This window comes from Seriola dumerili, unplaced genomic scaffold (assembly GCF_002260705.1).
Source record: "Seriola dumerili isolate Sdu_G_001 unplaced genomic scaffold, Sdu_1.0 BDQW01000149.1, whole genome shotgun sequence".
NCBI lineage: Eukaryota > Metazoa > Chordata > Actinopteri > Carangiformes > Carangidae > Seriola > Seriola dumerili.
Window position 1 is genome coordinate 10,970,677 of NW_019174404.1, and position 26,111 is coordinate 10,996,787.

General features: G+C 39.4%; 2 protein-coding genes across 4 annotated transcripts in view; both read right to left on the reverse strand.

Moving 5' to 3' along the window:
- Positions 1 to 17,602, reverse strand: part of kidins220 (kinase D interacting substrate 220) — a 45,955-nt gene extending 28,353 nt beyond the window's left edge. For 2 of the 3 annotated variants that reach the window (XM_022751219.1, XM_022751218.1), the window contains exons 1-21: positions 17,486 to 17,602; positions 13,125 to 13,283; positions 11,778 to 11,876; positions 10,951 to 11,049; positions 9,363 to 9,461; positions 8,766 to 8,864; positions 8,403 to 8,501; positions 6,943 to 7,140; positions 6,681 to 6,779; positions 6,305 to 6,403; positions 5,768 to 5,866; positions 5,385 to 5,562; positions 5,080 to 5,244; positions 4,662 to 4,841; positions 3,916 to 4,081; positions 3,571 to 3,722; positions 2,938 to 3,038; positions 2,646 to 2,831; positions 2,324 to 2,464; positions 1,057 to 1,294; positions 766 to 857 (exon numbers count right to left, since the gene is read on the reverse strand). In XM_022751219.1, coding sequence (XP_022606940.1) covers positions 766 to 857; positions 1,057 to 1,294; positions 2,324 to 2,464; positions 2,646 to 2,831; positions 2,938 to 3,038; positions 3,571 to 3,722; positions 3,916 to 4,081; positions 4,662 to 4,841; positions 5,080 to 5,244; positions 5,385 to 5,562; positions 5,768 to 5,866; positions 6,305 to 6,403; positions 6,681 to 6,779; positions 6,943 to 7,140; positions 8,403 to 8,501; positions 8,766 to 8,864; positions 9,363 to 9,461; positions 10,951 to 11,049; positions 11,778 to 11,876; positions 13,125 to 13,256 — 2,721 coding nt within the window. In that variant the 5' untranslated portion in view covers positions 13,257 to 13,283; positions 17,486 to 17,602. The remainder of the gene's footprint in view (positions 1 to 765; positions 858 to 1,056; positions 1,295 to 2,323; positions 2,465 to 2,645; positions 2,832 to 2,937; positions 3,039 to 3,570; positions 3,723 to 3,915; positions 4,082 to 4,661; positions 4,842 to 5,079; positions 5,245 to 5,384; positions 5,563 to 5,767; positions 5,867 to 6,304; positions 6,404 to 6,680; positions 6,780 to 6,942; positions 7,141 to 8,402; positions 8,502 to 8,765; positions 8,865 to 9,362; positions 9,462 to 10,950; positions 11,050 to 11,777; positions 11,877 to 13,124; positions 13,284 to 17,485) is intronic. The other variant, XM_022751220.1, reaches the window with a different exon arrangement.
- Positions 17,603 to 19,791: 2,189 nt separating this feature from the next.
- Positions 19,792 to 26,111, reverse strand: part of mboat2 (membrane bound O-acyltransferase domain containing 2) — a 39,449-nt gene continuing 33,129 nt past the window's right edge. Inside the window, exons 8-13 of the mRNA XM_022751186.1 lie at positions 25,271 to 25,463; positions 24,611 to 24,714; positions 24,456 to 24,520; positions 23,952 to 24,084; positions 22,583 to 22,734; positions 19,792 to 21,347 (exon numbers count right to left, since the gene is read on the reverse strand). Of these exons, the coding sequence (XP_022606907.1) occupies positions 21,167 to 21,347; positions 22,583 to 22,734; positions 23,952 to 24,084; positions 24,456 to 24,520; positions 24,611 to 24,714; positions 25,271 to 25,463 (828 nt within the window). The 3' untranslated portion in view covers positions 19,792 to 21,166. The remainder of the gene's footprint in view (positions 21,348 to 22,582; positions 22,735 to 23,951; positions 24,085 to 24,455; positions 24,521 to 24,610; positions 24,715 to 25,270; positions 25,464 to 26,111) is intronic.

Consider the following 26,111-nt stretch of genomic DNA (forward strand, 5'->3'; position numbering starts at 1 on the left):
CACCGAGCACCTCTCTCTTTTCGTTTGTGTGTGTCTCCTTCTGTCCTCTGGCCTCTGAGATGCCTGCCAACACTGCGCATGTACTGAACACCCCCTTCAGGAAGGAGGCTGAAAAGAGAGAGCAGTGAGGGTTTCTAAGGCAGTATCTCTCACCCTCACCCAGTTATTTCTATTGAAGTTGTTGTGAACTAACTGCATGTTAATTTTGTTTGATTAATGTGATGACATCAAACATTCATTTTCAGCTTTATGATATTTCCAGATGAACATGAGTGCTGTGGGAATAAGTATGGTGGAAAACAAATTCATTTTACCCCGTTGTATAAAAAAAAAACATCTGTCTCCATTTTGATTTTGTATCAAAAGCTTCTCTGAAATGTGTCATTATAGGCTTTTTTGTTTTGTTGTTATAAGGTTAGGTTGGGGTATGACTGTAAATACAGTATTTAGGGTGGCAATTAGAATATAATGTGCTTGATATATTGGTCTTGGTATATTGAATTTTGATTTACTATAGTCGTACTATTGGACTTGTATTTCACATATTGATTGTCTCTAATGCATCCACTGCCAACTCAGCAGGGGCATCCCTCTTTGAATTTCCTCTCCTCTTCCCCAAGGGCTTTTATTTACGTGCCATGGTTCGTCCTTGTCTTCTCAAGTTAAAGAGCTTGGTGGGGTCAGGAAGCCTTGATGTGAGGCTATAAACCCCAACAAAACATTGCGTGGCCTATTAAAAAAAAACTTGACTTCAATTGCTATTACCCTGCGGTTGAGGGCATTCTTGCTGCCAAACTTGGCCTGGTCTTGGCCCAAGCTGTTCTGAGACATCTTCCTCTCCATGTCTTCATGCCATCCTGGAGAGAGGGGGAGGAAGAGACAAAGACAACAGCAGCTGACCAATGCTTGTGAATAAATACCATAATTTAGATGTCTATTCAAATAGAACGACAGCTTCTGGACCTGTCAATCCATAGCCCAAAACTTGGTGCAAATCTCCATATACATATACAGTCTTATGTTAAAATATGTTGTATATAATCCATTGTTCTTTACCTTCAACAGGCAATGCCTCTCCGTTGGCAGGGGCTGCCATGCAAAGCTTTTTGGCCGTACTGAGACCTCTGCTGTTGAGGAACACTGGCAGGTGGACGATGTTCCTCATGTAGTCGTGGCCGTTGATGTTGGAGTCTCTCAGCACACTATTGAGGTTTTGGTTGATAGCTTTTATGATGATATGGGGATCGCTGGCAAAGATGGAGATAAAGGGGCCTTTGGAGAAGAGTACCCTCACCTGGAATAAGAAAGGGACCATAAGTTACTGTGTAAATGACATCTTTCACAACCTTTTTTGATAGTCCATAAAATGTTTTTTTCCAAACTATGCTATCAGCCTGTTGAACTACTATTATTAGGTATATAGGGTTTTGAATGTGGACTTAAGTTCAGCCATGTGAAAAAGTTTTTAGCACAGCAGAACCCTCTGTGGAGTGTCTACTACCTTAATGGCAAAATGGATGGTTTACAATCTAATCAATCAACAACATGACAACTAGAGTCAACAGTCAGCTGTAATACTGTGAGAGCTGACTGTCTGCAGCACATGGTTTTGGGGATTTCCACTCTGCTGACTAAGGGACATTGTCCAAGTATCACAGGACTTTGCTTTGTGCTAAATGCATACATGGTTTGTTAACCACTGGCCAGCACCCTCAGGCTCGCTCCACAGGATGATGAACCTCCATCTCTACAGCAGCTGTCAGCACCATCAACTAAGGCAACATCACATGATGTCTGCATCTTTAATATAGACATGTCTGGCAGGAAAAGTACACAGACTGAAGAAAAAAATAGATTTGATTTTGTCATTTGTATAACCTACAAAATGGATTTCAGAGTGTGTTTGATCTCTGAACAGAAGATGGTTTCAGAGTGACTGGGAGGTGCTTGCAAAGATGAGAAGATTACATTAGAACACAGGAGGTTGCCATCTTCTCTGGGATTACTTCACCAAATAATAACATTTGGCTAAAGGAAATTCTATTACAGCAGCTGGGAGGAGGAATCTAAACTTGGAGGTGAGCTGAGGCAGCTGGGAACACCAGGGTGGCTGCACTGCAACAGAGATGTGTGGGCTCTGTGTGCACAGGTGAAAAGACCACTGCAGGTTAAGGCCACATGGCAGTTGCTTTACAACAGTCTGTTTCATGGTTATAGATTTACCTGGGAAATTTTATTTGTTTATTCTGTCTTGTTATCAGTCAAGAGAAAAGTGCACTCATCATCCATGTGCCCATACACACAATCACGTGCGAATACACACCGTATCCAGCATTTGCAGCACTTTGTCCTGTTCACAGGCATCCAGCCCATCGATGATGACGGCCATACGTGTCTGGTTCTGGGTGAAGCCATCAATTGTTTTGGCCATTTTTGACATGAGTTCCACCTCGTGCTTCAGAACCTGGTGAGAGACAGGGGGGGGGGGAAATCAATGGCTCAAAACGATTAAATAGTTCATGTTTATTAGGAACTACAACTTCATAACTTCATAAGCAAATGAATTGCCCCTTGAGCCACAACAACAGGATGTCATAGGATTTCCATTCGTCCTTGATTAGGTCCAATGAGGTGCATTAGTCTACCTTCATAAATCCTTCACTCTTGAGTTTGTGCAAGTTATTGGCAGCACTGTGCAGACGTTTCCTTTGGGAGTTAAGGACAGAGTCGGCCACTTGCCACCAGGTCCTACAGTTGAGCAGTAAAGCCAGGCCCACCACGCTGGCCATAGCTATCAGCACTGCATTCACTGTCAAGTTCTCTGGGTCCACCTGGAAAATAAAAGAATTTACACTATTAACTGGGGCATTCGGTGACCTAGTGGTTAGAAGGCATACTGTTTTAACACAGGGACCCCAGTTCATTGATCTGACTCACCTTAAAGATGGCCAACAGGGCCATACCGGTGATCAGGCAGCCTAGTGTCAAGGCAAACAGCACGAAGGAGGGAACACAACACGTTTTCTTCCACTTTTTACCTGGGGTATGAGAGGGATGTCATGTCATGTTAGGGAGATACACTGAGGATAAAACATTAGGAGAACCTTTTTCTACCATTTTCTACACAGACTGGGATTACCATTATCTGGTAATGTAGGATGTAGTTAATGAGGAAAACACTGGCTAAACAGTTAGTTTTAATCACTGGTTATACTTACAAAAACTTCATTATGCTGAAAGAGCCCCATTCCCAAAAATTTAATTTTGCACTGATGCAAGTAAATACCAATATAGGAAACCTAATTTAGAGAACTGGGTTATTGTGCTATTAAACATGGATACATTTCTCTTCTCTCTATTTCTATTTTGGTTTCATTATTAAACGAACTGCCCAGCAACTATTTATTATACTGACATCACCTCAAAACCACTATCAAATATTTCACTAGTCAATTGTCAACAGTTGTAAACATCAGATTCTTTTCAATCTCAATAACAGATGGTGACTGTGTGTGTGCAGGCTAAAAGGTCACTACATGACTGACATCTAAAACCAAAGAGTGACGTCACCTTGGATCTCATCGTTCTTGAAAACCCTGAAGAGCCTTGTAGCCATGAAGCCAAACTCCCTCTCACATGCATCTGAGAGCGTGGCAATCATCTCAGCCATGGAGGTCTCCCCTCCAACGCTGGACAGACGATTATAATCCGTGAACAAGAACCTGTGTAACATGTTGAGCAGGGGAGAGATGGGAAACTGATTATTTGCCACAACAACAACAACAACAACAACAACAACAAATGTTAACAAATGTATTTTTTGTCCTCTGAGACTTTTATTTTAATATCAATATAAATCGATATAATAATAAATAAAAAAAATAGAGTAAGAGTCTGTGTCTGTCTCATTGTCACCTGACAGGCAGGGCGCGGGTTGTCTGCTCAGGAAGTTCAGGAGGGTTGACAAACATCAGTTTGAGCAGCAGCTCCAGGTAGCCGACCTGGCGGGCCAGACGGGTGCTGATGACCCACGCCCAGTTCCAGCTTTCCCTCTCACGTCGGCTTCCAAAGTACACCAACACTGGATAGAGTAGAGGTTGTCAACCGAGGATTGTTTTTTTTTTTTTTTTTAAAGCTTTTCACTGACGTAATAAGTCAAAATAATACCAGTTCATTATTATTATTATTATTATTATTATCATTTAAATGGTTAAGTTCTATTCTTAAATATTATTAAGTTCTCTTAAAAATCAACAACAATGTAAATTAAGAAGCTCAACTCATCCTGTTTGATATTGGTTGTATAATGGCGCCCTCTAGTGAGCAGTTTCAAAAGTATCATAAATAAAAGGTTTTCTTTGTATAAATGGAAAATGTATTGTGTTCTATATTACTGTTGTATTCTTAACAATCTGATGATTGAATCGAATGGCATTGCTGTAGCTGTCTATACCAGTTTCTTAAACTCAGGTTCAGGACACAAAACTTCTCATAGTGCAATGAGAGTATAGGAAAAATTCTCAACTTTTGTGTCAAAATATGTATAAACATTTCTATTTAATCTATTTGCAACTCCCCTTGTGTTCAAATTAAAACAGGACTTCATCATAGTTATCAGTTCTCACATCACTTCTGCATCTCTACATATTCTGTCGTCTCACCAAAGAAGATGTAGAGCAGGGCAAGGAGGCTGAGGGAGACAGCGATTGCCAGCTTGGGATCAACAGTAAAACCCAGGACCACAGCCACTGACCCACAGAGTAGCAATGTGAGGAAAACCACCAGCCATGAGAACTGGAACAGCGGCTCTATCTGCTGGCCTGCAAATGTCTTCATCTCATCTAATTAAAAAAGAGAGGGAAAAGAAGTCAAAATAGAATCTCAGGTCAGATGATCAAGTATAAGGGCAGATCAAAATATAGTACACAATGTGAGGATATGAAGTAACACGAAAACAAACCCTTTACTTAAATTATTACAGAGGGGTTGAAGAAACTGAGGAAAGGCATTGTCCAAAAAGGAACTTCCTTACTTTTCATCTATGTTGTATTCAGTTTTTAATACTGTTTGCTTACTTACCCTCCAGTTTCTTAAGAAGGAAAGACTTGCCGCTGCCCCACTGAGCATACAATCCAACACAGATAGGTGGCTGCATGGTGGGCTCACTCAGGATGTCTGCTAAAGCGCTACTATAGAGGTCATAACCCAACATGTCTCCATCTGACTCCGAGGGGGAGAGGTGCTCTGAGAGAGAAAAAAATAAACAGTGGTGAAGAAAATGAGAGAAGTTAAGTAGAGCAGTTTAGCGTTTTCTGATTTCTGAACCAAATTAGCTCAATTTATCACACATGCTTTTCTAAATAACAAGTAGATATGGGTCATACTGGCTCCAAATATCTGTGTGAGGATGCTTTTCTGGTGGGTGCAGTCGATGTTGTATGGCGTCTCTCCAGCTTTGTTGGGGCGGTAAAGCAGGCGACCATCTTTGGGGTTCCTCAGCAGCAGCTCAGCCAACTTTCGGCTCCGTCCTCGGATGGCAATATGGAGGGGCGTGTCTCCTTTCTGTGTGCAGAAAAAACAACAAACTGATTATTTTCCGTCCATTGAAAATCTGAAAAGTAACTATTTTTAATCACTTCAAAAATAGTGGACAAAAAAAGAATCCCCCAGAAAAATAACAGCAAAAATGTATTGTTATGATGTTATGAAGGTTTTCTTTACAAGTGTGAGTCGTGTGAGATATGTGCAAGAGTGTTTTAAACAGTACCTTGTCCACCGCAGACACTTTGGCTCCTCTATCCAGCAGCAATTCCACTATTTCTATATTCCTCATTTTTGTGGCTTTGATAAGTGGGGTCTCTCCCTCCTAAAACACAAACACACACAACATTTCATCATATTCATTCTGAAATGTATTTTGTACATTAGAGTCTATACACATTGGACCTTCATATTTACAATTAATCTAACACTACACAGTTGAAAAAAGATACAACACCCTTCACACATTAGTTTTTCAGAAAGAAAGAAAGACTTGGGTAGGTTTTTATGGGGTAATATTCAGCTTTCTGCCTGCATCTTTGACCAGTATTTTTTACAGGTTTTACAGAAACAGGTTTCTGTTGTGTCTATTTTTTATTAACTATAGCAAATGCACAAATACTGTAAAATTTGATCACAGTACAGTATATGAGAAATCATGAAAAATAAAGACAGACGCATGGAACCTTCAGAGGCAGCAACCAAGAAATTCAAAGGATAAGAGCGATTGCATATTGCTCTTTTACACCTGAATGTGCCTTACCTTTGTGCAGCTCTCTGTGTCAGGGTTACACTGCAGGATGTCTCTCACCATGGTAGCATTGCCTTTCTCCACTGCCCAGTAGAGGGCAGTCTTTCCATCCTGACATTGAAAGGACAAGGCAAATTACTAGCTTGTTTAACTTAGAAAAAATAAACTGGTAACAAAAATTGGTAGCACTGTGCACAATGTGTCTGTTAATATAGCAGTAATACATCTGTGCAATTCTCACCCATAGAGAAAAGTTTTACTCAAGAACAATAGAGGTAAATGAACAGTATTGAGTAGCAGTGTGACATTTCACACAGAACACAAGAAGGCCACCTGCTTGCTTTCAAACATCAATAAACCAGCAATAATAGTTTGAGAGGACTCCCACCTGGCCTCTGACATCAATATCAGCGTATTTGTTCAGCAGAGCTCGGACTATCTCCACATGACCTCCTCTCACTGCTCCAATCAGCATTGTCTCTCCACTCTGAACGAGATGGTGAAAGAGGCACAGAAGGGAAAAACAGACACAGAGAGACATGAAATATATTTTTTGTAAATGTATCACATTGTATATCATATCCACCATTTTAAAAGATCCTGTTTGTGTCAAACATCAGCTGGTAATGCAAAAGGTGAGGAGGCCTCACCCTGTCTGGGACATTGACATAGGTGCCAGCATCCAGCAGATCCTGTACAATCTCAGTGTGTCCCTCCTTAGCAGCAATAGCCAGGGCTGTGTTGCCATCCTTATCCGTCATGTTGACATTCGGGTTCCTCTTCAACAGCTCCTTGACAACTTCTGTGTAGCCGCCTTTCACAGCCACAATCAGAGCCGTCATTGAATTCTGAAAAAAACAAACAAAAAAAAGAGAGAAAAAAAAAAAAAAAAACACAGAGAGGAGTCATTCGCAGATTTGAGGGTCCCTCTAAACCCTAACATTTCTCAGATGTTTTTCACAACTTGACTGGGTGTAAAGATTTTGTTTAATGTTCAAACATTCAAATGACAGATGTTCAATCATTTATGGCTGATCACAACAAACTGTATTTCCCACATGTTGACAGTTTATTTCAACAGCTCTGGGAGACACTACAGGCTTAATGACAACTTACTCCTGACATCTCATTTAGCGAGCCCAATAATTCATTTATTATATCCAGGCACTAGAGTCTCTTAATCACATATGAATTACTTGCTCTGCAACATTAGCTATTACAGTTCCATCTGATTATTGATGCCACATATAAAACTATTGCATCGTTCAGTTTGCATCGGCCCAGATGCAACATGACTCGAAGGAGCACAGATGTGCTGCGTCATAGGTGCGATCAATTATTTAATATTGTAGTTCACTGACACATTTGTGGCGCTTGGCCACATTAAATCTTGATTGTGTGAAAACCACACTGGTGAGAACAGGCAGCTTTGTGTGTCATGGCACCCACAGTGAGCCCAAGACAAAATTAGACCTGCTGTTAAGGTACTTGCTCAGACTGCCAAATCAAATATTACCACTGTTCAGTAAAAACTGTCAAATACTACACTGTCATGTCAAATTACTGCATCTTCACTCAAAAACTAAAATAAGTTACTTTTCCGCACCTCCAACTCTTAAAGGCTTTTCAAACTTTCCAGACATGTTTAAGAATCATTTAAATTATTGATAATAATCATTACTTTATTAATAATCAATATTGTTTTAGTCTATTATCAATAATTATGTAAACTACAATTATAAATTGCAGTTCTACTTAATTGCAGCTTGACTATTAATCAAAGTGGTTTACTAGACACTGTTAAGAAGACTCCTAATTATTCTGGCCTTGCTTGTTTACCGTGAACAAAACAAAACCAGCATAATGCCGCCCCAGTGTGTGATTTTAGATTGCATGCCGGTGTTCTGGAATCAGAGGTGTGACATGTAACACATCAGTGTTGTGTCGCGCCATGCCAGCTCTCCCTTTTACACAGACGTCCAGTCTTGAGCAGGCAGTATAAAGGGGTGAAAGACAGGAACAGAGGATGCATAGTGTGTAAAAAGGTCAAACTTTGGGAAGCCGCTCAAATAGTAAAGAACCATTCAATAGAAATCTACAATCCACTTACTGCTCCCTCATGGTCCACATCAGCTCCATAGGCCAGAAGGTGCATCACACTGTCATAGTGGCCCTTCCTGGCCGCCCAGATCAAAGGAGTGGTACCATACTGCAAAGAAATGAAGAAAATAAACTAGAGTGCATGAGACAGTGCGTGAGACATGAGGCAAGAGATGATTTAGTCAAGTAACACAGGGACTTGTAAATAATTTTGAAGGAACATTAATAAAGAAAGGCAGAGGGGAGAAGGATTTGGGGCCTGGAGGGTGGATATAGGCCTAAGGACTGGAATCTTTTCAGCTCATATCACTAAATACATCTTCAATGTGATTAAAAACAAGTAAATGATGAACATCTTTCAGTATGTAGTTACCTTGTCTGAGCAGTTGACTTTGGCTCCGTGCTGCAGTAAGAGATGGACAATCTCAGCGTGGCCACGACCTGCTGCCCAGATGATGGGGTAGACGCTGTACTGTTGGGGCAGAGGACAGGGGTGAAGTCACCATGACAGTAACTAATGATCAGTGTCAGGCGTAAGGTCACACTGGCACTTTCAGCCACCTCACATGACTGAAGCAGCAAATGATGGGGCAGGTATCACACAGTGCAGGTGCAGAGCAGGGCTGTGGTTGTGATGCGTTTTTGTTACTGTAAAATTATGTTTACCGATATTTACAACTAACAATTGTCAGTTTATAGCCAGTGTACTGAAACACTGCATCACATTTACGTGGAGTAAACAATCAGAATAAAACACATCATGTGAACACCTCTTAAATACACAAAACACCCTATTGAGGGACTATTTTCTGAGATTAGATTGAATGGTATGAACCTATCCTGTTTAACAGATGGAAATATGTCATGTTCTGTAAACATAAATATTATCTGTGTATCTTTCAATGCAGACATAAATGAACAACAGATACCAATGGTGTTAAAGGAAATATAGTGTGACCAGTCTCAGTACCTGACCAGTGATGTGGGGGTTGGCCCCTTTTTCCAAGAGCAGCTCGGCAACATCTGTACAACCTTTATAGGCTGCCCACATGAGAGCAGTCCAACCCCCCTGAGTAGAAAACACACACACACACACACACACACACACACACACACACACACACACACACACACACACACACACACACACACACACACACACACAGACCCACAGTTCACCACAATACAGTTAAGTTGAATTGAGAAATTACTAGGACACATGGGGAGAGAAGATTTGCTTACTATGTCTACCTCTGTATTCAGTATATGTAATAATCTGGACATATAATTATCAGTTTTTCTTCATTATAATAAGGTGTAAGAGCAACAATATTATTAAAAGAGCAACAATATCATTAAATACAAGCCTTACAGAATAGGTCAAATCTAAGAAGATTTTGTGGTCGGAAAATGTGCTATTTCCAGCTGGTGTGACACACTTTCCACTGAGTGAACAGTGTCCACAGTGTGGTTTATTATAACCCCACTGTGATGACTTGCTGTGATCTGTCCTGTGCAACTTAGACACACCTTGCACGGCAATGAGTCAGTTAATGTCCCGAGTCACTTCCATAACATCACAGAGGCTACAAATTTAAAATCAACTCTACAAGTCTGATGTCATTTAAACCTGTAACCTTTTAGTGCCAATATAGTATTCTAATGCATCTTTTATGCTACCTACTGATGGCAAATACTCAGCAGAATTTCTTTTTGGTTGCTGGAAATGCACATTAACTCTTGAATGGGACATGGGGAAATGCTTGCACCAGTAATACATGTGTGTATCTCATCTTCATGTTCCCTATGCTCTTTTAATGAACATACAGAAAAGCTGCTAGAGGAGGTCGGCAGACGACTGTCTGCCTCTGACAGTTCTGTATCCAGTGACTAAATCATATCACTGCCCTGTGCAGAGACAACCAGACCTCAGTAAATGGATTACTACTAGAGAGGAGCCATCACACAGAAAGTAATTTCATTTTATGACCATTTCAAGGCTAATGGACCATCCTGTTCAACCAGCACTGGGGTCATCACACTGAATAGAGACCATAAATGTGCATGTACAATCATGATATCATAACTTATTATATTTCAAATTGTTTAAATGCTACATTTTAATGGTCAGTTTAAAGTTTGAGCAGACTTTTGGATACGTTACTAACCCTTATTCTTGCGCCTTGCTACACCCACGTTTTTTCTTTTCTTTTCTTAAGATAATTCTCTTGTCATTTTTTCATAGTACACAGAACAAGGGAAGTAAGGGAGACAGCGAGGGGGATGACATCCACAAGGTCACTAGAATTGCTCTACCCAATATTCTTTACTAATTCACCTTTTTTGTTTTACTTTAATATATCATTATATAATTTGATGGGGTATATAATATACTAATTTTGGATAATGAGATGTCAGTTTTATAAACATAAAAGAGAAAATCACTGTTAACAGTAGATTTTAGAGGGAAAAAAAAAAAACTTTTGGAAAGTTAAAGTTAAAACTTAATCGTCTTTCCTGCTACATCAGCCAGTGTTTGTCCCCCCCTGTGTTCTCACCATGTCTCGATGTTCCAGGTTAGCATTGTTCTCCAACAGTTCCCTCACCACCTCGATGTGGCCCTCCTTAGCTGCCGAGATCAACGCCGTCCAGCAGTCCTGCACACAGAGACAACTGGTCACCGTGCGAACTCCCATCAGACTCGAAATCCAGTTGGACAAATGTTTGTCCGAGCTTTACACAGGACGTCCCGGGAATGGTCAAAGCACTGTACCTACCAGCTGGTCGTACCAGGTGCTCATGGGTACACAATGTCGCATGAACAATGACAAGAGTGTCAGAGAGTAGAGCATGAGAGACAAGAGCGATTACAACATCTGATGCTTCTCCTTCCTCTTCTGCGTTAGTGCGAGAGTGAGCACAAGTTTGAGTGTGCCAGGTGTAATAGCAGGTTACATGAATGTGAGATGTTAATGAGAGGTATGTGAGCAAGTATGCGTGTGCTTAAGTGGAAGAACGTATGCATGCGTGAGTGTGGGCGTGAGGAGGCTGGCTTCTGGAGACACAGGGTGTTGGCCAGCCAGTGGATCCTGTCATTTAGTGAAAAGAGTGAAGGCAGAATTGTATTATAAGTTGTCATTATGGCTCATGATGGCTCATAATAGCTGAGGACTAAGTCCTAGTGTGGTGACTTCAGCAAGATGGAACATCACCACGGTCTTCATTGTCAAGTGGATGATGTGGTTAAAAAGACCACATTGTTTTTCACCCGTGCTTTAACTCTGATGTGCTCTCACTATCTCAACAACACCACATGTACCTGTGTGTAGGGGTGTGCTCATATTAGGCAGTTTGAGATGTTATGTGAGTGCGTATGCATGCTTACAACATCATCCAAGTTAACGTTGGCTCCTCTCCTAATGAGCTCTTGTACTATCTCCAGATTGCCCTGCTCTGCTGCCACCATCAGGGGAGTCTGTCCATTCTGAAACAAGCAGAGAGAGGGAACCAACTCAAACTGTGATAAGGATTTACACAAGCTAATTAACTGTACTGTTTTCTCAGTAACCCTTAGAGAGAACTCACTGGGAAAAAAAATGGCAGATGGTGATGCTATTTGATGACTGAACTCTAATTCTATCGTGTATGACATCCAGATATTCAATCCCTTGATGAGATATGGCCTACGTATTGCTTTTCTATTAGTCAGGTTAAGGGGTAAGTATAGCATTGTGGAACGTTTTTCTTATTCTCAACAAATCTAATGAAAAGACCAAAACCAATAATGTGCTGATCTCAATAATTTCCACTCCAGCCTATGTGTGGCTCTTGGCCCCAAGTCCATTCCTTCCTAATGAATACATAAATATAAAAACAGGTCATGAATATACTTTATTTTTTTTAAATATAGTGAATAATTCCGCATAACACTTAAATCTGTATTTTTAAGCTAATGCACTCAGGCAGGAGTGAACATTTGCTGGGGGCTATTATCAGTTGGGGATTTAGTTCGGTAGTATCTACAGCAGCGCAATGCCGTATGTGGCATTGGCATGAAAATAAACTACAGTACCCATGTTCATGGAAACGAAAGGTCAGGCAGTATGTCCAGTGCAATAATTGGGATCACTGATAAGCTTTTATGAGTCATAATAATAAGCTATATCAGGCTATGGTTACATAAAACTACTGGCTTACTGGCTTTCCACAAAGCCCTCAAAACTCTCCCTCCATTTCTTTGAGGGTACATTATATCAGTGTTAAGTTTTTCTATGAGTACAGAGAGTCTATAAAAGGTATTTATCCCCCTTTGAAGTTTTCATGTTCTATTGGTTTACAACACTGCATCAAAGAGAACTTCATGTGGCTTTTTGACACTGATTCAGGAAAAGACAAAAGGGATCTCTACAAAGTTATCCAAAGGAATTAGGACAATGAAACATGAAAACTTCCCAGGAAAGTATCTGCTTTTTGTAGGCACTGTAATTCATACGCGGCCAAAAATAATATTAACCTTAAGAAGATTTATTACTGTAGCTTCACTTTGTAAATGGCTTCACAATCACTTTCAGTAATGTCATCGTTTCCATTACAGCATCATAACACATCTAATACTCCTTTTCCCACAAAACACCTGTTACATGATCCTACAGAGACTCTGATTAATGCATACTTATCCCTAAAATAAACATTCTGAGCCAACAGGGGGTTTGTTGTGATACGGCTGACTTACATCGCTCCTGCTGTCCACATCTCTGAACTTGTCCAAATGTGCTTTGATGGCAGCCAGGTTCTCCTCCTCCACATAACTGAACAGACTTTGGACGGCCAGGGAGGTCATCTTCAGGGAGGTGGTGGTATCCATGGCTGAGTGCTAAACACCTGCACACCACTGAAGAAAGCCAGAGGAAAGCAGATTAGCACAAACATTAAACAAAGGACAATAACAATATCCGTGGCCAGAACAGCTAACTGCACAACACTACTGAGAGAGAAACAGAGAAGTTAAAATCATGGTCAGGAAGAGGGTGTGGTGTGTCTTTGAAGGGATGCTATGGAGTAAACAAACCCAAGTCACACGCACAGACTAACTCATACAAACAAAAAAAAAAAAGGAAGATGTTACAATAGTCAGCCCAGCTATAAACATTACAAAATATAATCAGGAAAGAATGTGTTACACCTTTACAAAAACATATGAAACAACACATTTCTCAGGGACAGAAAATAAATACATGAAAATTCTGCTGTATTAATGTAGATTTACTGAATAAGTATATGTGTGTGTGTGTTTGTATGCAGTTCCATGTGCAGCGTTTCTATGCCTTTTTGAATTTTCTGTCCTTTCAAAAGTTAAAGTAAAGGCAGAGAGAGTGTAATTTTGTTGTACAGGCACATCTGCAAACCACACACTTACACATATTAAGTGACCACAAAAACCACCACAAATAAATCCTCAACTTTTGGGACACAACACACATGCTGTATATGTGTCTGGCTCAGTGGTAATTTTAAGACTTTTTCTGCCAGGATGTTAAAATACGGTTACGATATGACAATGCACTGAACATGCGCTCATTAAACAGGAGCAAACAGGGGCACTTCAGTTCAGTCCAGTTCAGTTCAGTTCAGTCTGCTTGCTCATGCTGAAAACATGAACTGAAATTTATCTGCTCAGTATAATGAAGGCGGTGCACTCACATCGCTTAAGAAAGTGCACCAAGTCATCCAATACCACTGAAGACAAACAATAGCCTTTAAACTTTCTTCCTCTGAAGTATTTGAAGTAATAATGACTTGGACAATTGATGCACTCGACTGTGTGCTCCAATTATATCAAGACCAACTTCAGGTCTACCCTCCTCCACTGCCTGAACCTGGACTTTGTGAAACTTGTGTACACTAAACAAGAAAAGTGCCCGAAAGTAAAATAGGTGCGCAGTTGCACGGTATTTCACTGCAACTGCCTTGCACTGATGGAAAAATATCAGTAAGATGCAGTTGGATAACTGTCTGCATCTGACAAATCAATGCAGACGGCCCACTTATTATCTATAATTAGGCTCCACCATTTTATAGAATTATTTTAAATCCAGACGTAGACGATCATGTTCCTCTATTTACTGAGTCATTTTAACCCCTTTTAAGCAGGCAAGTGGGCCAGGTTTTTTTCTACTCACAGCAAAATCCTGGCAATGTAGTTGGAATTCATCAGAAATATTTACAAATTACATTTTTGTAACAATTTTGCAGTGACCGCCTCCTCTCCTCAGATCTCCTAACAAAGAGTCCCAGACTTTTAATGTATTATATGTGCACACCTAACAAAAGAAAACCCTTTTAAATGTGGTTGCTTTCGGTGTATTAGGGATTCAGTCGATCGATGAAAAACTCATTAATGATTCATCAAGTTGGGCTCTTCCATCATGATCAGCCTTACTTCCTGCCACAATGACAAAAAAATTATCAGCTGCATTCATGGCTTGCAAGTTGTCTTGGCAATGGGTTTCACATTAAGACTACCAAATATGCTGCTCAGTATTTCACCATAATCCCTGAGACAAGCAGCTCAGGCTCAAGTCAATAAATGCTCAAATGTCACATGCCTGTTGGGCTGTCAGTACAAAGGCCCAAAACAGTCAGTTCAGTCAAATTCAATGCTGCCAATCAATGAATATCTCCATATTCTTTCTTTTTATTCCTACACTCTGACCCTGTTTCTTCAGTCAGGGACCACCTATAACTGTTCTCCCATATCACACAGTGTCATGCCTAAGTGAAAAAAAAAATCCTTTGTTTACAGTGAAGCTTGTTGACACACCCTCCTCAGCTCCTTGTCTCTCAGCACAATGGGTGGACGATAACACCACCAAGAACCAATCAGTAAACATTTAGCTCTCTCTCTCTGCTGAGCAATGATCAGATGGGAGCACACACATCCTCTTAACACAACACACACCCAGTAAAAGCCAGCAGAGACAAAACAACAATAAAGTGAAAACATAATAATTACAGCCGCTAAGAAAAAGCACATGAAAAATACAAAGATAAAAATAACCTTACCTTGGTGTAGGGTGAAACTTATATTTGGCTATTCAACACCAATCTTTTCTTCTCTCCCTTGCTCACTCAAACACTGTATCAACAAGCACTGCCGGGCTCACGCTCAGCATCCCCCCTTCACTCCAGGCTGAATATTAGATGAGGGGGTTGGCCTACGCCCATCTCTTCCCAGCACAATAGACACATGCGACCAGATTTCCATTCATTACATGCACTGGCTCGGCACCAATTCATACAGATAAAAGGGGAGAGACGATTAAGATGTTGGCCTGATTTGGGTGATTTCACTTTATGAGTGATGCAATAAAGTAACATTTGGCGTATATATTAATGGCAAGCTATCACTGGCAGATTATCACTGTATTCACTTGAGTGTGTTTTAATGATTTAATAGCTCATCAGTTAAAGCCAAAATATTAAACTGATCCTGGTGGACTCCAGTTTTTTTGGTTTAAATATCCACTACTGTTTTCCATCTTAACCTTCCAGATGGGCAGGAAAATACTGATAAATTCAAATAAATATCACAATATTTTTGATTAAAGCCCTGACATTTATGAATAAGTTGAATGTTTTAGAGTAAGGCTCCAACTAAAAAAATAGTTTTCATAATAAATTATTTGGACTATTATTTTCTTGATAAATTCTTTGTAAAATAAAGTGTCAGAAAATAGTTACAGGTATATATCATAACTATCCTGAAGCCAAGCTGAGATCTTCAAAAAAACAAAAAATGTATTCTGTTAATTATATGCAAACCAACAAATGTTCACAGTTGAAAAGTTGCAAATGGTGAATTTTCAGCATGTTTGATTTCAAAATGATTTTCACCTTGAGAAAATTACACATCAGTTATCAAAAATGTTGCAGATCAATTTTAAAGAAGGCTGTGATTTTAGAATACATTTACACACAAGAATAAGAAGGTACACAGGAAGAAATTTTGAATAAGGAAATTAGTAGTAAAGTGATATGATAAGCAAACAGGTTGAGGCATTTGCTGCTTTTTGCTAAAACACTAAAATAAACATTGAAATATTTGTCACATAACTGTAAAGAAGGAAAACAAAAATACATTTAGAGCAACTGAAACCCCAGGCAACCTCTTGTCTGGTTTCACTGCACATTAGTATTATTTACATCAACATGCAGAATTGTCCAGATCGACTTTTGGGTCAGATGTAGTCCAGTATTTATGTAAAAACACAGACCACTAGATATCATCATAAAAAATAGCAGTACTCAGCTAGGTCATTATCTGAATACACACAAATGTAGGTAGTATGAACTTAGGAGGCAACACTGGATAGGATCTCTAAATTTAACCAGTCAGCTCTTTGAGGCCTGTCATGTGGGTATGAAACATCTGAAGATTGACTTCCCTGACACATACCAGGGTCTGCTCCAAAAAAACAGGTTCACAGGGTTGTTGGAAAACGTTAAAAAGAAAAACTTTGAGGGGGCTCTGGGTTTTACTGAGTAAACCTACTACTTGGAACAAGTCCCTGGTCACAGGGGCTGCTGGAGAGAAAGAAAAAGGTCTAGACAAACAGCCAGCCAGGACACAGTGTCAACAAATAGGTGATAAACATGGTGTGGGTCTATGCAGCATGTTTGCTTACTGTATCTGCAACTTTCTTTAAAATTTGTAACAAAAACCGCTAACGTTATCACAAATCAGCCGCCCCTCCTCTAGACTGCGTGTCTTCGAGTTGTCAAAAAAAAGTAAACATCTGGATGACACACACATATCACATGCCTTCAAATGTGACCAGACAAAGGAAAGTAAAGAAATAATATATTTTGGGGTTTTTTTCTGGTTTATGATAGACAGGTTTTGACGGGTATGTTACAAGCAGTTTGACTTCCTGTGTTTAGTACTGTCACTAGGAAGCAACAGCAAAACACAAGCTAGCTTAACTACCAACGGCTAACAGGCTAACGTTAGCTCAGAAAGGCTAGTTCTCCAACAGGTCTTTTATTTTTTTCACCTCTAAAAGTACAAAAGCGCACAAACTTAAGTAATCTTACCTAGGACGGGCTGTTCTGTAGACGTATGTATTTTTCCCAGTCCGGAGGATAACGTCAAAAGTACTTTTTCATGTCATACTGTGGCTTCTTGGCTTGTATGTTGAACAGAGTAGCGTTTAGCAGCTACTCCCTGGCTGCTACAGTAATGCTCCACCTCCTACTACCCCTGGTTACAGTGGCGTAGCATGTGCCCCCCCAACTTTTATAGTAAAGACCCCACCTGACAGGATTACTGTGGAAGATACTTAAGTGCCCATACTCAAATCTTGTTCAGTCCTGATGCACTATAGTTAATAGTTACTTTTCTGATTCAGATTTGAAATACCTTTAATTATAATAAAAATATAATATAATAAATACAATAATATAATTATTTTTCAGTACATGAAACTACCCAAGAGCATATAAAGTAGATCAAATGAGTTCCAGCTACAGCAGTAAAATGCTGCTTATACATAACGCAATCTGATTAATCTAAACCTATCATGTAAAATAATACAACATTCACATTTAATTAATGTGATAAAAAAAATAATGCAATTTTTCTGCATAATCAGTGGCTTTTTTTATTACTTCAAGTACATTTTGCCAATGATACTTCTGTGTTTTTACTCAATCAAAACTTCAAATTTTGATCATTATGGAGTATTTGTATCACAGTATTGTGGTCTTATTAAACCTTTTATTTCTATGCATATATTGAACAATAACTGATTAACCTAAAAGTGAATGCCAGTTTATTACAATATGGTGCTAACCAAGGACATGTTCTGAAAAAGGTGCTCCCACTTTCTTCGGCATCTTTGGGTGTACCACAAACACATGAAAGGTACTTATACCCTGTTATGTCTTTGAGGCCACAACTCTATATTGGATCTAATGATTTGAATTATGATCACTTAAAGTCAATTTAAAATGCGTTTGACATTGAATCAGCTTAGCTTTACAGATGTTTCTTTTGTCATGAACATGTGAAAATGTGATCGCCAATGATAATTTTCCATACTGTTTGCAGTATTTGGAAAAGTATTCTTAAGAACACCATTATGGCACAATTTGAAATATTGTTAAATAACCTAAAGTTTACAAAATTAAATACCTGTTTTACCATAAAATGAAGTATCATAGGCTTTTTTCACAGGACACATTCTGACGGATCATAACAGGATAAGCACAAGCTAAGTTTTTGCATTTGGTGTTAATGCCAAAGTTAATTTTCACCAGTGACACATAAAAAACACATCTAGTCACTTCAAGTCATTATACTTGAAATATTCATTTCTATTATTGGACATAAATAAGACATAATTTCAAATGTCATTTTAGTGTTTAAAAATAATTTCTCTTTATTTTGCCACATAAATCAGAATTTTAATGTACTGTTATACAAATCTTTCAATAAATTTCCCTCTGACACAAAAATAACCATTATGTTACACAGGCGCACACACACACATACTACCTCACACACTCACACACTCTCACACACACACACGCACGCACGCATGCACGCACACACACACACGCACGCACACACACAAAAAACAAAATGCGCCATTCATGATTTGGCACTTTGGACGTATGGAGCAGTTTGCATTGATCTGCTGGTTTGGGTGGCCATGCAGTGCAATAATCGCTATGTTTGTAGTATGACATCCCTTTCCCTTAGGTGGGCCACACACTCCTTCACAGGGCCCAGGCTACAAATATAGTTTACTTGAGACCACATCGACATGTACGGATCACATGAATACTGGTACACACACACAGTTATGGCAGGAATATGCAATGTTAGAAAGTCTTAAAAAGAAATGAAAGAGGTCCATACTTCAAAGCTCACCTCTGCTGCTTTGTTATTATTTTATATAACACAAATGCACCAAACCAACTTAATTTATTGACTTTTTTTTTTTAGAAAACAATAATAAGCACAACTTCAAAGTGTTTATGATATTGTGGGCTTGAAATTCCCAGACTATTTCCTGCTCTAACAGATACATAAAAATGTGTCATTTGACTGTTTAAACAACAGTTAGGTGCTTTTTAGGTTGCCTTCGCTGCACCACACTTTCTTCACTAAACCCCTAAAGGTGTCTTATGATACAGTAAAGTATCACAGGAGCGGCCGTTTGAACTGCTGCATGTTGTAAAGAGTAACCTGGATGATTTGAAAGGCTTAAGGTGAGCCATGGACCGAAAGAACATGAGGAACCAGTGTCTCTAAACCATACAGTAAATGCACCCTGAAACATCCCCTAAACTAACATAAGAGCACACAATATGAAATAAGACAATTTACCACAACAGCTGGTCTATGTCTTTGAATTTTGTACAATATTATTATGTCACATACATAAATAACCCTATCAGATTTCCTCACAGACAAATGCAAATTGCACAAGATTTATAGCCTGAATACAATATGTGCTATCATGAACTGTGCATGAATTTGGAAACTTTTCTTTTACATTCACTTGGTTTGTGATAATTATGGCTACAAAACCTTATGACAATTAAATAAGTCCCCAGTGAATGTGGTGATCTGATTAGATTTCTGTTGCATCCTCAGACAATTAATTAAACTGTACAAGTGTTCAGCAGTGATGTTAACCCACTGTGTTTCACCAATCATACAGTGTAATTCTTTAGGACTTGCATTGATGAAATAGATTTGGAGACTTACAGTATTACAGAGGCAAGACATTTGAACCCAGAGGAAACCTGTTGTGTGAAACATATGAACACATTAAAAAAAAAAAAAAAAAAAGATCACACCACTGAACCCCAAGTCCGAAATCCTTAAAAACAAACAAAAAAAAATTTGAAACCATGACAGGGTAAATAAACTCCCTTTGAAACGCACATTTATCTGATGAGTCATGTTTGTCAAAAGAGCAGCAGATATGAAAAATATAAAAAGAAATAGAAATCCATTTAGCGACTGGAGTGCCTTTTTTAGACTTTCCACTGCTGGAGATGGACGAAATCTGAATTCTTCACTCAATTCATTCCAAAAGAAAAAAAAAAATCATTAAGAATGACTTTCAAATAGTGTTGTCACAAACATCTAAATACAAAACGCGTACAATGAGAATTCTTAGAATAAAGATTTTAAAAAAGACATAGAAATCAAACAATGTTTTGAGGATCCTAAGGCCTGTTTGAAATTGGCAGCTGATGATAAAGGTTATGTTTCTTTTACATGAACACATTTTTCGTTTCCACCTAACAGAGGCTTGTATCCAGACAATGACAAAAACCCTCCACATACTGCACTTCTATTCTCTTTGTACAACCCGACACCACAATGGTGTAACTGCATTTAGGTTCTTGTAGCGTGCCATCATAGCTGAGTACATAGAGGGTTTAAGGCAGCTTGGAAGTCTTCATTTCCACTCATGTAATGTAAAGTAACCACTATCACTCATTAGTTTACACCGTGGCCATTGTTACATCCTGGTCTCTTTTTCCATGTCAGAAGTGTGATTGCTGTCATCCTTGCTACTGGAAGTTTTGACAGGACATTGACGTTGTGTTTTCTGTCTGTTAGGATTCTCAGAGCGTCCGATATTTGGTTCTTTTGTCAAGTAAACAGACTCGCCACACTCTAGCTCTCAGTGGTTTTGTAGTTCGTCTCAGTGTTTCTGCTGCTGAAGGGACTGCGCGTCACCGCCCCGAGCCTCATGTGGCTTTATCTTTCTGGTTGCAGTTGTTGTCTGTGCTGTTGTGCTCTGTCTGGTTGTCCTGTAGGCTGTCCTTCTGTAGGCCGTCCTGCTGCTCTTTAACCTGCCCGCGTCTCGATTTGACAGGGAGGGCCAGTACCACCAGCAGACACAGTAGGTGTAAGCAGAAGCACCAAGACCTGCACAGACATCCCAAAGTGAGAATTAGCTCAACACAGTTCATTATAGGTATTGGTAGCAGAATGAAACAAGAGTATGAGTGCAGAATAAAGAATTGTATGTCAGTTTTTTAGCGGGGCTAGCAAAGTGGATCTAGGGATGGCAATGTCGGTCTGAAGGGCTGGTCAGTCCACCACTTTGATCCAAACTGAAATGTCCCAACAGCTGCCTGATGTCATTGCGTCAGTGTCTGTTAGCTAGGGTTGCCACCCGTCCCGTATAATACAGAATCGTCCCGTATTTGAAAATAAAATGCTGTCTCCTGTATTGAATCAATACGGGACGCAATTTGTCCCATATTTTCATTCATGTTATTTCCTCAAAGTGCTGTGAATAATGTAATGTCAAGTAAAACCAAATCCCTGTCCCTTATTTTTTCACATAAAAGGTGGCAACCCTACTGTTAGCATGCTGGTAGTGGCATTAGCAGTGTGCTTAATGCTGCCACCTCACAAAGCCGCTAGCATGGCAGTAGTTTTGTTACTCACTGGACAGAAATGAATAAAATATACACATTGTAATAGCTTTGAGAAAGGTGGGGGGATCGACAAACCCATACTATGCATCATAATTAGCCATAGGAAAAGAGCAGTGGCTAAAAAGCTACTTTTTGCTGACACAGGAACGAGACAAGACCGCTCTCTATCAAACTAACCTACATATGGACAGACAGTATATATATATATATATATATATATATATACACACACTGTATATATCTCACAGTTCCACCTCCCTGCTCCTTTAATGAGTCTGTTTTATACCGCCTGTCAGTATGCCACGTGCCAGTTTAACAGCAGTCCTCCACTGAATGACACTGGCCATTGTTGCCGCTTTATTTCATGGCAGCAGCCGAACACCGTTAAGGCCGCTCATTTTATTTCCTCAATCAATCCTCCACATCCTTCGCTCATTAAGCTGTCTCGTTAACTGTTACAGCCTGTTACAGCCAACAAGAGGGAACCAGGTTAATGAAAAAGTATTCATTTCTACACTGTAGGCAGTGACTTCATTTACAAGCCAGATTTCATGATTATTTTACACAACAATGGTGCGAACAACTTCCTATACCAGTCCGTAGTTTTCTTGTCTCGTATTCTGATACTAAGTTTAACGGACTCCACAGTGTCAGCAATACAACTCAAATCAACAAACAGCATCAATATCAACACACAGCTCAATCAAACACACATACCTGTAGAATTTGAGCGAGGGTCCCACAGCAAGTAGGACAAATGGCACCACTGTGTAGCTAATGGCAACCTGAGTACACGCCCACGTGATGACATCATAGATGCACTTGTACGAGTCAGAGACCAGGAAGTATGGTCTGATGTTGTGCCTTACCTGGAAGAGAAGAAAGAAAAAAAAACATCCTGTAAGTTCAACATAATCTATAGATAGATAGATAGATAGATGGATAGATACTTTATTTATCCCCTAGGGGAAATTCATGTGTCCATTAGCTCATTGTATATAATAATAATAACAACAATAATAATAACAACAACAACAACAACAATAATAATAATTATAATTATAATAATAATAAAAACAGTTAATAATAAATAAACAATAATAATTAGATTAGTCCACTTTTTTTGGCTGAGGTGTTGTATAGCCTGTTGGCAGTGGGAACAAAGGATCTCCTGAACCTCTCTGTTCTGCAGCGCAGTGAGATGAGACGTTTGCTCAGCTGTAGCTGCTTCTCTCTCCTGCCAGAATGTTGTGGAGAGGATGGTTGGTATATTCCAAGATGGCCTCCATCTTACATTGTTTTTTAACATTGCATTCCACTCACTCCGCTGTACAGTTAACTAAACTTGAATTGAGCTAACTGACCTAATTACTGTAAGCTATCATGACAACAGGCATTACTGCCTAGTTCTGCTTATTATCTGCCCATGTCTCTTTCTGTAATTTTCCATCTTGTAACTCTTGAGAGAAATTTATCTCTGAACATGTCAGCATCACCGGGGCCAGTAGTTTAACGGAGTAATTGGGTCAGGGGTCTCTGCTTTGTTCTCTTGATATAGAAGAAGAATGTCCCTGCAACAACTCACCTGCACAACAAAATGTTACTGCGCTGGAGTTTCAGTTAATCAAACCTTCCCAAGTAGATTATCCAGAATAAAAGTGTGTTTCTTCCGACACTCCACTGCCTCTACATAAATATCCTCTTGGCTCCTTCTTTCACAAGACCAGAGTGAAGAGGTCTGGCTTAGCAAAGATTAGTGGTAATGGCCTCATACTTAAAATGAGGTATAAGCGGTATCCTACTTTATCATTATCCCCTTACTTTCCATAGAGGGATTTTGTTGCATGTTTGTTGGTCTGCTTAAGTAGCTGTGGTGACTCTAAAGAGCTCTTACACTCTGGCAGGGCAGAGAAAAAACAAATAAATCAATTTTCATGGCAAAATTTCTCCAACAAATGCGGGATTCCTAAACCGCAAGAGCACAAGATACCGCTCTAGAGTTTAGATTTTTATCAATATCATTAAATCTGGCAGGAAAAGCTCCAACAATAGGTACTGTATAGACAGACACGGTGTGTGTACTCACTGCACGTGCAGCCATGGTCATGACAATGCCAGTGAGGAAGGTCAGGTAGTAGCCGGGGTACACCCCATGCCACATGGCTGACAGCAGGAATGTGGCAGCAGTAGGGTTGATGTGACAGCGCTCATAGCACACCCTGGGGATAGGACAGACATAGCACACATCATCAATTCAAGATAAATAAATAAATAAATAAATAAATAAAAATGAAAAGTTTCACTGCAGATTTCTAGCCACTGTTCATAAAAATATACAAAAGCTGTCATCAAAGTTAATCACATTATGGATTGTAATATAAGTCAGAAATGTTTGTTTTTGTAATGGGAATTTGCAATTTCTGTGTATTTAATAATGAAGATAAATATTTGTAAAATAATTATGTGACATTTTTGCAAATCAAAACATTCAAGCCTTAACCTGAGATTATACACGAATCTGTTATACATTTATGATGATAAGTGAACAACCCACAACAGCGAGAGTACATACACTGAGAAAGGCTATTACCTTTTAAGCCAAAGAGCTGTCTGGATATTCCAGTTGTCTAGGAACATCTTGAAACTGGTGGCAAACTGAAATTGGATGGTAAACAATACACTTTAAGGCTTTAGTTGAAAGGGGCTTTTATCAAGATATAAGAGATCTCATGAAAAGAGCCTAACCTCAATGTCCAGAATTCTGAGATTTGATATCAGGTCCCACCGTGGGGAGCCATCTTTGTTATATCCATTGAAGCCAAATCCGGCGGCATTGTTGATAGCATCAGCTGCAGGAGAGAGCGACAAATGTTTCTGAGTGCTATAACAGTGACAGTGAAGGATGACAACAGCTATGCATCCTTAGAATACATCAGTTTTTGAAGCAATGACAGAAACAGATGGAGACGCAGCATCACATGGATTTGTCATGGGGAAGAATAAAGAGCTGTAGTTTCCCGTTCAGCACTAGATGGCACTGTTACTTCAAGAAATGTTGTTAAATAAGAGTTTGGACTTCTTTTTTAGGCAACTCACGGGCTACTTTAAAAATAACCAAACTCTCTGAACCTAGAACAGCTCAGTGAGTTCATACCACTCAAAGAAGCAGAGGCATTAAACAACAACCAAAAGCGGGAACACCTCCATATAAATTTCACATAAGCTTTAGTTCTGCTTCATCCCTAAATTCACTGAATTTGAACTGTGCTGCCAATCTCTACTGATACCCAATACCTGTACATTTTTATTTGCAAAAAAACAACAAAAAAAAGTATCTTCATATCAATAAGTGGAGATGGGGGGGTGGGGTGGTGCACTCTGCTAATAAAGTCACACCAAACTCACCAAGTGTCCAAACAAAGTAGTACTTTGGCCTCAGCGCCAGCATGGCCAGGTACAGGTAGATGATCTGAAGATGGAACGGTGTGGAGCTGACGAAGTCGTCGTCTATGGAGTGCTCCACCGGGAGCAGCTTGCACAGAGACAGATAGATGGCCAGCGAGATGGCACAGGTGCACAGCTTAGAGATGACGTCATTCTGAGTAGAGAGGAGAGGACAGAGATACAAATACAAATAAATCAGTCCAGTTAAAACTCGTTACACTGCAATGTTTTCAAAAAAAGAACAATAACCACATTATGAGACATGACACTTGTGCTTTAAAAACTCTGTTAAGTCGAGGTTAACTCAAGACCTTGAGCATCCTGTCATGTTTTATATTTAGCAGCATCTGTGTTTGACTCTGGTTCCTTTCTCTTATGAGACAAACACACTCAAATCTTGGAGTATAATTAAATTATTAATGCATTGTGCAGTAAGAATACAGAAATAACCTTGAGGTTTAGACATTTGGGTCATTAAATTCTCAATAAAGTCTTAGTTTCCTGTTTCTCTAAAGGAAACCAAATGCATTATAATTAGCCTGGGCTTCTTTAAAACTCTACTCTGGGCATACCCAAATATGCACTTAAAAGAGAATTACATAGTTTAAAGTCCCATTTTGCAATATCAAAACAACGCATGATAATTTCAAGTACCCTTGTTGAGGGTTTAAAGCATTTTGGAGTATTATTTTGCATACCATAACACAAAATGTGGGTCTATATCACCACAGTGTTTGCAGACTTCACCTGAGGCATGCACCTCTATTCATGTCGAAAAAAAAACAAAAGAAAATGTGATGTG